General features: G+C 39.5%; 1 protein-coding gene across 1 annotated transcript; it reads left to right on the forward strand.

The window, feature by feature from the left end:
* The first annotated feature begins 2119 nt into the window (after window positions 1-2119).
* rfx6 (regulatory factor X, 6) lies at window positions 2120-11632 on the forward strand. Its single transcript, XM_036550627.1, has 19 exons — window positions 2120-2309; window positions 3069-3222; window positions 3471-3594; window positions 3960-4021; window positions 4480-4557; window positions 5014-5041; window positions 5631-5738; window positions 6081-6158; window positions 6254-6367; window positions 6446-6495; window positions 6718-6877; window positions 7033-7177; window positions 7612-7721; window positions 7820-7937; window positions 8698-8820; window positions 9076-9282; window positions 9831-10352; window positions 10959-11171; window positions 11451-11632. Exons 1-19 carry the CDS (start codon window positions 2120-2122, stop codon window positions 11630-11632), a joined length of 2766 nt encoding a protein of 921 aa, XP_036406520.1.
* The last annotated feature ends 728 nt before the right edge of the window (window positions 11633-12360 follow it).

Consider the following 12360-nt stretch of genomic DNA (forward strand, 5'->3'; position numbering starts at 1 on the left):
GAACTAAAATCGTTACTCACCTGTCTTAGAGGGATTACTTCTGTGTTACATGGCGGAGCCATCATATTTATCTTCTAGAAAAAGTTTAAAACCACATTTTCAAGACAGAGCACTTTGCTAAGTAGTTCTGGCTGAACATTCGATAGCTAAGTGAAAGGCCACGTTCACAAAATAATGACACAAAAATCACAAATTTAAAGCACAATACATTTTAAAGTCTTACATGTTTGCATCTTCCTCTTACATTAAATACAAAACATTACTTTTTTTAAAAAAGGTAACAAGAAGCTTGCAAGCTATGCCGTTACTTAATCAGCCAGTTGTCAACCACCTATCCTTCCTACTATTCTGGAATCTAGAGGCCTACATAAAAACATGCCAAAAGAACTAGATACAGTTTGTCGCTAGCTTCAGCTTTACATCACATAAATTCTGTATTTTATAATGTACTGTTTTGACATCTGGCTGTGGTGTGGCATTTTATAAAACAAAATTTTTAAAAATCAGAGTGCAGGGTAAGCTGGCTAAATGTGAATTGGCTTGCAACCTTAAGTATTTTTGACATGTAAAGTACAAAACATATTGCACGAGTAACAGCACACTACTTAGTTTAAAAGTGTTGACATAGGTTTCAAATAACAAACAAATAACAACAGGTAACTTAAAAAACTAATACACAATACCGTGATGTTGGTGTGATCTATTGCTGGTGTATACAGCCACACATGTCTTACAGACTTTCACAATTGAGATGCAGTCCTGGTTGACTCCTGTCATGCGCGCGAACTGTGTTGTCGTCACTATTTCCTGCCACCTATTGGACGGGAGTAATTGTCATTTCAGTCTGTAGCCTTATAAATCGCATATGTCGCCAGCGATATGATATCCACAGAACAACAACGTTCAGCTAATTGCATTTACAGATAAAAGTATGTAATTAGTAGAAATAAATATTATATATTTATAAAATGTATTTAAAATTATAATTTAAAAACTGTTACATATGAAACTGTTCACTGAAAATAATATATCAAAATAAAGCAAGTTCGAATAAATAGTTATCTTACAGAAGTTACAGAAGATTTTTTTCCATGACAAATGAGTATGATACAACTACTTTGAGTGATACAACGTTGTTTAAGTGTTCATAACAGTTCTAATTCGTTTTTGTAACGCATTAACGTGGGGATTATTCCTTTTTACATGACGTTTCATATATAAACATGGATTTTTTGCGCTTGGTAATTCCTTATTGTATAAATGATTACCAGGCGAAAATGGTATATAGAGGAAAGTATAGTTCCCCAATTTAACGCTAGAGGGAAATACTACCATTACACCACAGAAATCAGTAACTGTCACGCTTAGTTTATAATGGTGCAAGGAAACAACTTTGTGAACAATGTACTGTAATGTCCTGTATATTCCTCACATTATATCGTCTTTCACACTGTGGTTACAGTGAAAATTAAAGTTAAAATTTTATTGTAAAATAAATTTAGCTCAGCTGGTAGAGAAATGTGCAAGAACAGCATCGAGCTGCTCGGGCTAAAAGGGGATGATGATTGCGTGTTTTGGTTAATCATTGATAAATGGAATCTACTCCCAGTGTTCTGTAAATATGATAAATGAATCTTAGGTGCTCACTGATGTGACGTTGCACTTTCAGCCTCTGTACGGGTTTAATTAAGGCTGGTAGCAAGCTATCTCTTTTTCATTGTGAAAGTTAAGAAAAGGCTTAGTGTTGAAAGGCTTGATGCTAATTTTACCTGGCAATATTAATTGTGATATCAGTTAACGACCAACAAAAGCTGGACCTTTGTTAATTTATTAGAATGGCTTTATATAAAGAAGAGAAAATGGGAGAGCAATAAAGCTTATATCGCTGGATGCTTCACTCATTAAAATGGAACTTTGAACAAGAGACATCAACCATGATCGTGGGTTTTTGCAGTAGACTGTGTGCCTAACTGGAGAATGTCCACGTTTCCGCATGGGATGGATTTCATCTGGAATGCATTTATGATCTGTTGATCCAGATGTTGTTTTCAGTTGTTTACACCAGTGTTTATTTGTGCTGATTTTTTTTCCTTTATACCACTTTATTTATAACATGCCAATGAAAAGGAATACAGACAGTCCGGTTGGTGATGAGCCGTTTCATCACCTGCAGCCTCTTCCAAAGAAGCTCTATGTCGCGCGCGATGAGCTCAACCTCACGGCGCTAAGTGACGAGAAATTACGGGGAGATTTCGGAAACAGTTCCCTTTCCAGGTTTGAAGAGGAGGAGGACTCGGGAATCAAGTCAGGTGATGGATACAGTTGGAATTATTGATAGGATAATTGAATTTATGTCCCGTTTCCGAATTCATATGCATAGACACACAATCATTTTCACCATGCATTTAATCTGTGCGATGCATTAACAACTGAGTCCATATGTTTACACAACATGACAAAGCAACTGTAAGCAACTGGATTTACCTCGTTTGGTATAATAAAGTTTCGGGCATAAGGCAGTATTTCTAGGTTTTACTTAGTCTTCCATGCTGTTGTCTTTCAGGGGGAAATTGTGATTATTCTGAGAATGATAGGGTATTAGATGGAAATCAGAAAGGCCACGGCAAGTCATGACGTCAGGTAGCTAAAGCTAAAGGAATAACATAAACAAGCAAGATGTAGTGTTGTTTGGAAACATTTTATAATTTTTTATTCAACATTTTATTTGAAATGAATTGTTCAGAACCCTATAATGCAGATCGCAAAATGGATGAAATTACAGTACAAACCTCCTCTGTGCCATTAAAATATAGTTTGAAAATTGATGTTACTAATCCAGAGTCCTTTCCCCCATAATAATTGTTTCATAATCCCTTGTTCCCTTGTGAAAATGTACTATATAGTGTATTTTCCCTTAAATTGTCAATAATGTTTCTGGCAATGTGGGTGAGATGCAGCCTTTTCCTGGCTGATTCACTTCCCATTCCCATATTCTTGGAAAGTACTGTAAAATACTGTACATATTTCATATTAATGTATGCAATAATTGTCCCTGATGTACCTTACAGAAGTAGACGAGTGCAATGAGACTCCATCCTCTGAGGAGGATCTGGACCCCTTGGAGTACACTAAGGACTTGGCTTTTAAACAATCTGTTCCGAAGAAAAGCATCACTCAGATAATCAAGGACAAGAAAAAACAGACTCAGCTGACCCTGCAGTGGTAGCTATGGGACACCACTTTAAGTGTTTATTGTGTACAAAACAAGCAGTCTGACACAATTAGGGCATCAGTGTTTTTCCACTAGCTAACACCTCTGAGTTACTATATGCTACAATGTGATGTGTTTAAAATATGAATAGAGCTACCAGTCTTATGAAAAACATAACTTCATTGTTATTTTGTTGTGCCTGTAGTTGAATGTGAAAAATTAGGTTTGTTGCAGATTTTAATTTTACTCTCTCCCCTAGGCTTGAAGAAAACTACATTGTTTGTGAAGGGGTTTGCTTGCCACGGTGTATCCTGTATGCTCATTATTTAGATTTCTGTAGGAAGGAAAAATTAGATCCTGCCTGTGCTGCAACTTTTGGGAAGGTGAGTATATCATATATATGTATATATAGTATATTTGAAACGTCTCTTACTTAATTTTCAGTCATATAATATATGTATCATTTTCAAATGCTCATTTGCAATTCTACATTCCAAGCATGTTTTTCTCCATTTTGTCCCTCACATTTTAGTTTTTCATAGCATTGTTTAAATATATTTAATTGTCTTCCTTCAAATGCATTCAATTAATTACTCTCAAAACTACAAGAGGGAATCATATGTAATTAAAAGAAGATTCAGTCATTAGTCAAATTATGAGGAACAAGTATTTGCCTGTTTTGCTGAAGAATGATGCTTTTACATTTATGGAAAAAAAATTATCATGAGCGTCATGTATGTAATTGCAGACTATTCGCCAGAAATTTCCTCTTCTAACAACCAGGAGGCTTGGCACCAGAGGTCACTCAAAGTAAGGCACAGATAAATTCTTACTCTGTAGTGTTTTATGTGAAAAAGGCACCAACATTTTTCTTGGTTCTTTCTGATGATATGGTATTGGATCAGCAATCCTGAGAGTAACAGTTTTCAGTATTTTGAAATGCAAAATCAATTCTTATCTCGTTATTACTATTATTAAAATGTACATTATTTGGTGTTCTTGTAGCCTTTTATAAACAGTTATAATGTAGAGGTTGCCTTTTGTTTTGTTGCATAATATTTAATATGTGCTCAGTTAAACTAATGTTTAAACTAAGCTTACTCATTAAACAATCAATTTGTATTGTTTTATTGATCAGGATATCATATCAAGGCTTTGTAAAATGATTGCTTGAAGCTGATGCCAACATGGGCTGTTTTGGTCGGCTAAAGACTGCTTTGTCCATTCCTAGAAAATGATGTGTGCTGTTCTCTTAATTGTCCTGCCAGATATCATTACTATGGGATTGGTATTAAAGAAAGCAGTGCTTATTACCACTCTGTGTACTCTGGAAAAGGCCTGACAAGGTACCCTCTCACTCAGAACACCCACTGTTCATTTCTGTCCTGTCTCAGCGCCCATCTTAATCAGTCAACTGGTTGATAACACAAATACTACTTGTCTTAGAGAAGGACTAAAGGATGGTACACAAAGAGCAAGCTATCCCTGAGCTGTACTGTACTGACGCAGTCTCATACTGTTGGATATTTGGCATTTCATTTTAGTGAACAGAAGATGTGGCATTTTAGGGAAAATTGTGAGAATGAAATGTGATTCTGCAAAAAGGTTTTTTTTTGTTGTCGTGGGAGTTCATTTCCATCACCTGCCTCTGTTCACAGTGTGCATTATTTATAGATACATGTGGCACATACACACACACTTACCGGTTTTAGGCAGGTTACCTCAAAGCACGATCTTGTTCATCTTGCTACATCGTCGTTAGGCATCTTGTTCATGTTCTCGTCATATGTCCTTTGTTTTAGATTTTCTGGCAGCAAACTTAAAAATGAGGTAAGATGATTTGCTGAAAAACTTTGTTTCTAATAGCATCCATGTGATGAATACATACCGATTTACAAAAGCGGTTTTAACATAAAAATTTCCAATAATGAAGGCTTTTAGATTTTTACATTTCAAAGAGAGGGTCTCCACTGATGGTTTTTCTAAAATGTCTTAGTATATAATTCAAACTACTTGTTTCTGTAGTCAAATGTTCTTGTAGCCATTAGCTTAATGTTAAATGATTAGAAGACCCAGGTGGCAGTACACTAAATGTTGTTTGGAAGGGTGGATATAAAAAGAACACCATGAAGGCAAGGCCATGTGAATTCAAGTATGTAATGGTTTAAAAGCCTTTGTGCAAAAATTGTTCATGTATTTAACACTATTTCCCAGCATGGAAATAAGTCTCCCCAGTGTCTTGTCTCCATATCATTTATATTACAATAACAATTAAATGTACATTGTACATGTGTGTCATATATGTTTTTTGTACATATACATGTTTTCGACATATTTATTCTTTATTCTTTAAAGATTGAGCACAGTTATGTTCTTAATATCTTTATTATAAAATTAATATTTTCATTGTTTTACACAGGGAGGCTTTACTCGAAAGTATTCCCTGAGTTCTAAAACTGGGACACTTCTACCTGAATTTCCAAGTCCACAACATCTTGTGCTCCAAGGTTCAGTTTCTAGAGAGAAGGTATGGAGCATGAATTCTTTTACCAACACTTATCAGTCAGAGAGCCATCATTAAGTTTACCGGAAAAAGTATTGCAGGTGTACCACTCCTATTAAGTGTTAATTCACTCTGGTCTAATGTTCCAGTGAGTGAAATGATGTGTTTTTTATGTTATAGCATTTTCTCTGTGGTTAACTGGGTGCTGTAAGTAATAGAAAATGTTGTGGGATTTTTTTTGCTGTTGTGGTTTGGTGTCTTTTTTCCATTTTGCTATTTATATTTTTCCCAAGGAGACGATTCATGAATATGATAATATTGAATAATATGAATATAATAATACCGAATGACTGTTTTTTCATACAGGTGGACACATTAATTATGATGTATAAAACTCATTGTCAGTGCATCCTGGATAATGCCATCAACAGCAACTTTGAAGAGGTACACCCCTCCACCCCCCAAAAAAATATATTAATGATAAAAATAATAACAGTAGTATTCTGCTACCCTAACTGCTTCTGTTGGCTGCATTACAGATCCAGAATTTCCTGTTGCATTTCTGGCAAGGGATGCCTGACCACCTCCTACCTCTGCTGGAAAATCCTGTCATTGTGGACATCTTCTGTGTGTGTGATTCCATATTGTATAAGGTGTGTGTCTCTAACATTCATTTAGTAAGCTGAGCAAAATAGCTTAGTGTTGACAGATTTTATTGTATGTCTTTTTAGGTCCTAACAGATGTTCTAATTCCTGCCACAATGCAAGAGATGCCTGAGAGGTGATACTTTTTGATGTATACATTTTTTTAATTTAGAAAATAAAAACTTAAAATACCATAAGCACATTGGCAGTTTGCTGTCCTCTTGAAAGAACAATTATTGAATTGGGTATGGTTTGTAAAAATCCATTCCCTGTACATTTAGTTGTACATGTTGAAACACAGCTGTGAGGTGGCCCAGTGTTTAAAAGTACTGGTGCTTATAAAGGCCATTATTTCCAGTCTTTTGGCAGATATTAGAAATTTTGCCAAGCACTGGGAGCACTGGATGGTGTCCTCTCTGGAGAATCTCCCAGAATCCCTCTCAGAGAAGAAGCTGCCAATCGCACGCCGCTTTGTTTCCTCCTTAAAGCGACAGACCTCTTTTCTACACCTTGCCCAGGTAAGGCAGTGAAAAAAGGGGAAAAACAGAATTACTCACATAAAGGTTCTAACTTCTCTAACTCTCAGTTCCTTCACAGACAATAATGATCTCTCTATACACATCCATTGAATATTTACATTTTTTTGAGTGAAATTTTTTTCATTGCTCTCCAGATTGCCAGACCAGCTCTGTTTGATCAGAGTGTGGTCAACTCCATGGTGTCTGACATTGAAAAAGTGGATCTGAACAGCATTGGGTCGCAAGCCCTTCTCACTATCTCCAGCAGTGGAGAGCAAGACTCAGACATCTACTCTGAATGTGAGAAAAAAGAACCCATTTCAACATGGAAATATTTGCTTAATTGCCATTCAAGAGTATTATTTATACCCGTTTGAATATGGTTTCAATCCAGATGGTGCATTCCCTCTTGTTTTTGTTACCGTAGGACCTTTTTATCCACAAGAACAAAAAAGTATTTAAAAACATATTCAACTACAAACTCATTTAATTACTGATTTATTAGATAGCAGTTGAATAACTATACTTAAGAGAGCTGAGTGATTATAGACAAAGAGAGACAATCAAGAAAAATACTTGGGGCTGATGTCATGATAACATAACATTTATATATCCCCCAGTTAGCAAAGAAAGCAAATAAATACTTTGTATAAAAGAGCACCACAGATGATTTGATGTGGCTGAATATGTCTGAAAACACCCGTCCCTCTTTGCTTTTCCTTCACACTTGCTAGATGACTCTATTGCAGTGTTTCAAGAGTTAAAAGACCTCCTGAAGAAAAATGCTACAGTGGAATCCTTCATTGAGTGGCTCGACACTGTGGTGGAGCAGAAAGTCATCAAGGTACTCTCTTCCAGCTAGTTGCCCTCTTAGGGAACCATTTACATTAAATAACCTAGTTTTTGGAGCAAACCCGGCTTTGAGTTTTTCTCCCTCCCCAGCCCAGCAAGCAGAATGGACGGTCTATGAAGAAGCGGGCGCAGGACTTCCTTCTGAAGTGGAGTTTTTTCGGGGCGCGAGTCATGCACACCCTCACTTTGAACAATGCGACCAGTTTTGGTAAGGGACAATATGTTCTGCAGTAAATGCTTCTGATGGCAAATGGATTCGGTCATAAATGAATTCAGTTGTCTTCAGATTCAGTTGTCTTTCTTTGGGATTACAATTTTTTTATTTCCCTGATTCATCATTTTGTGGGACGAGGCTGTGAAAAACTGCAAAGATTGTAAAGTCACACATTTTTTGTTCAGATTCTACTGCTGTAAATTTAGTCTTCGTTTATACAAATGTAAACACAAATGATATCCTGGATGGTTATTTTGCACTTGCTACTTACTATACAACTGCCCAGTTGAGAAGTCCTAATCCACAATCTAGCATGCATGTTGTTTGCCACCATATCAAACACAAACACATAGATGTAACAACATGTCCACCTCTGGCCAAGAAGGTAACAATGAGCCATAAAACATAATGCCCTAGCTTGGTAAGTGAGACCTTATCACCTGGATGTGTGTGTACTGATTGGAGGGGGGGGGGGGGGGGAGGCTTCTCCCACTTTCATCTGCCTGGTCCTTTGATGATGTCATTGCCAAACAATTGACAAACAGTCTGAGGTGCAATAGCGTGACCCTCTAGGTCAAACTGTGCAGAGATTGAAGTGAGGGTAGAACCTGTGGATGGTGGATAATTTGAATGAGGGCAGAGCCCCTCTGTGTTTGGAGATGGTTAATGACAGAACCTTTGTGTAGATTTGTGCTGGAAGGAGTGCAAGAGAGGGTCATGATTTTTTTTTAAAAAAGTGTGCTGGCCATTACAGGTTCATTCCACCTGATCCGAATGCTACTGGACGAGTATATCCTCCTGGCCATTGAAACGCAGTTCAACAATGACAAAGAACAAGACCTCCAGAACCTCTTAGATAAATATATGAGAAATGCAGGTACAGTAAAGCAACCATGGATGTTTTCATTTAAGTTTTTGGAATTATGCATTTAGTAATTGTATACGTTTTTTAAGATACCATATTTAACTTAAATGGGCATAATCCTTATTTATGTTAAATGATCTGATCTTGCGTTAGAATAAAATATCTGCATTTGATTTGTTTGAGGTTTTTTTTTTTCATGTGGAGTAGTTGCTACTGATGAACAGTGTATTAAGAGAAGGGCGTACTCAGGTGTCTATGTGGTTTCAGATGCAAGCAAAGCAGCATTCACTGCCTCCCCCAGTTCCTGCTTCCTTGCCAACCGCAATAAACCCAGTGCCGTGTCCACCGATTCGTCCGTAAAGAACGAGTCATTCTCAGAACACGCCTACCTGTCTCTCACAACCAATCAGCATGGGCTGGGCACAAACATGACCGTCTACCAGGGGGTGGAGTCTGACGGCCTTTCGCTGCCAGGTGCTTTACCTCATCACATTTTTCCCTCTTTCCTCCAGAGAGGCTTTTCCAGTGACATGCTGTGTCAAAACATAAGCATGTTAGAACTGTCTTCCATAACTATGAGCATAAAATAAATGAATAATGTGAGCTTTGTAATATGATGTAAGAGATACTACCATATTCTGTACTGTAATAGGAATCTATTACGAGATACTACTTCACTCTTTACTTTCATAAGTAATGTAATAAAAATCCAATGGAGAAATTACTGCATTTTGTGCGGTAGAAAGAATCTGATACTTTAATAAGAATCCTGTAAGAAACACCACTGCACTCACATTGTCAGGCTAGTAGGACACAACTTTTGCATTGGGAATTAAGATGAGAATTATTCAATAAGGGGCGCCATTCTTGGTCTCTATACTGTGGGTATTTTTAGTGGAGGCCAGTGGCAGTTTGACTGATATTTAGAAAGTTGAATGCTCGTTCTACATTTGTCTCTTACTCTTGCTCTCATTCACTATGTCTTTCTCTCTTCCCTTCCTCTCTCTCCCACTCTCCCTCAGGTCAAATGGACTTTTCCCAGAACAGTGCTAATCTTATGACTCCACCCGTCTCACCGGCAATGGTGAACAGGGGCAGTGTTATCAACCAGGGCCCGATGGCCATCCGGTCTCAAACTGGCTGCACCCCTGTCCAGCCCCACGTTGCTTGCCAGGCTTTCCCCGACACCATGTACCAGAACCTGCCGCACGCCAGCCCCAGCTACTACCCCACCACCTCCAGCTACCAGGGCCTGTTCCGGCCTCAGACCCAGGGCCAGGCCTCGGCCTACCAGTCCCGCGCTGACAGCAGCCGTTACCCGTCCTTCAGCGAGCAGCAGCTGCCCAAGGACTACTTCAACAGCAGCTGCGCCGTGTCGCCCTATGGCTCGCGCCCCATGTCTGACTTCGGCTCCGCCCTGGAGCCTGGGGGGGAGACCCAGGGCGTGCAGCTCCTGGACCCGGCAGGCTACGGATTCATGGGGAGCGGGCTGGGCGGGGGAGGGGCGTGCCAGGGGACGGCGTACCCAGCAGCGGCCCACAGCGGTGAGGCATGGCCAGAGCTCCATCAAACCCCCCCCCCACACACACTGCATTAACCCTATCCTCCTCTCACCCCAAACCCCCCACACCTGACACCATCCATCTCTCTGGTTCTCCCCCCAAATTCAGTTTGACTCAGTGCTCTGTCCCTTGTCTTTACATTAGTGAGCTCCACCTACATGCTGGAATGCTTTTCTGACAGGGTTTTATAATTTTATCTGATACACTTTGCTTTTTTAACCATCAATGGTGAGGTCCTTCATCTAGGAGGAAGCGTTTAATATATGGTATATTTCATACCATATTTGAAAGTATGATATCACTGCACTTATACTATAATATTTCACATTTATTTTATTTAGTCTCTATTATTTTCTGCTTTTTACTCTACGTTAGTCTGATTTATTTTTCACAGTGATTCTGTTCTGTTTGTTTTTGGGCATGTTTGCAGGCAAACGTGTGTTTACAGCTTTCAACAAAACAGCGTGAAGGTGCATATCAGTGTGATCTGACTGACAAGGGCTTCAGTGGTGCTCTACGCCTTGAAAACTGCCAGAGCCCAGTGTTCATGTCTGCGTGCGCTTATGGAGCAATGCTTGTCATTTACAGGCTACTATGGAAACAGCGGTTACCATGACGGTCAGAGGCTGGGTTCTATGGTTGACCAGCACGTGTCGGTGATCAGCAGCGTCAGCACGATCCGCTCGGTGTCGGGTTACAGCGACGTGCACGACCCCCTCAACCTCCTGGACGACACAGGCAGGAAACCTGCTGGCCCTTACTACAGTGACTCCCCTGCAATGGTGACCCGCACTCCCGGAGGTGAGACACTATGTACATGATGCGCACAAAGGAAGTTAGGGGGTTTTCCCTGTAGCAGGTCATTTATTCAGGTGAACCCTCTTACTATCACCCCTAACATCCCAACCATATTAGCAAACATTCATGTTTTGAAGATGTTTAAAATGCAGGTTCAACAAAATGCTCCCGCCCGCTTAACCTGTCCAAATATCTTTGCTCAGCACATCCAAGTTTCTCAGGTTCTCAAGTTTCTCAGGTTCTCTCAAGTTAGATGCTGCAGTCTTTGCTCTTCGTCCGCAGGTTCCTCTTCCGCCCCCACCATCCCCTCCTCTGCCTCCACCCCCTGCATGTACGGAGCCGCTACCCAGTTCCATTCCCAGGATGCATTGCTCACTCACCGGACCCCATCTGAGGACATGGTTTCCTCTTTGCCCCCCATCAACACTGTTTTTATGGGGTCCTCCACAGGTGGGGGGCCCTGATCTTATCCTCTTCATTTCCAGCCCTGAGGTTGTGCCATCCTCCACACACACACACACACACACACACACACACACACACCCCACACACCCCACCCCTATTGACACATGGCCCAGACACAAAGGATGAACCTAGGATGAGATACCATCTACCCAGAGAAGATTGTTTCATAATTACAGCACTCATGAAGCATTCTTATATGCTCTGAGGACCCACCCAAGACTTTAACAACTGTATGTATCCAGAGATTGAGGGGCAGTTGATTCATTCAAGATCATAGTTGAGGCCCCACACCCTCAGCTGCTATGTATCATATACTAAAAGGAACCAGGCTTGTCTGTTTAAGATTTGTATGTTTCACAGCCAAACTTGTGTTATTCATTGCAGTCCAACCTGAAGGAGATGCTGGGCTGTTTGTACTTGAAGCACACTTGTCCTTGAAGGAGAAAAGTTAACGCAGCCCTTAAGCTGATAGTTACAGAGTTGTCTCAGTATTGTGCAGGAATAACATTTTTATCCAGGATAGCATGTTGAGTATAGTCATTGTTATATATGACCATGTCACATAAATGTTGAATTGTAGTATTCACGCAGAATGTATACAGTACAATAGATATCTGTTTCACATGCTGTGCCTTGTTATTTAAGATGTTGGCTTAATTTTTTTTTTCTGAGATTGTGTTGGTAAATCTAAATCACTGTCTTCAAAAACTAGAGGTATGAAATTAGA

This window comes from Megalops cyprinoides, chromosome 17, assembly GCF_013368585.1.
Source record: "Megalops cyprinoides isolate fMegCyp1 chromosome 17, fMegCyp1.pri, whole genome shotgun sequence".
NCBI lineage: Eukaryota > Metazoa > Chordata > Actinopteri > Elopiformes > Megalopidae > Megalops > Megalops cyprinoides.

Coding starts and splice junctions, on each gene's coding strand:
- rfx6 (XM_036550627.1), top strand. CDS start 2,120: ATGAAAAGGAATACAGACAGTCCGGTTGGTGATGAGCCGTTTCATCAC. Junction 4,558..5,013: donor TCTGGAAAAGGCCTGACAAG/GTACCCTCTCAC, acceptor CCTTTGTTTTAG/ATTTTCTGGCAGCAAACTTA. Junction 6,368..6,445: donor GTGATTCCATATTGTATAAG/GTGTGTGTCTCT, acceptor ATGTCTTTTTAG/GTCCTAACAGATGTTCTAAT.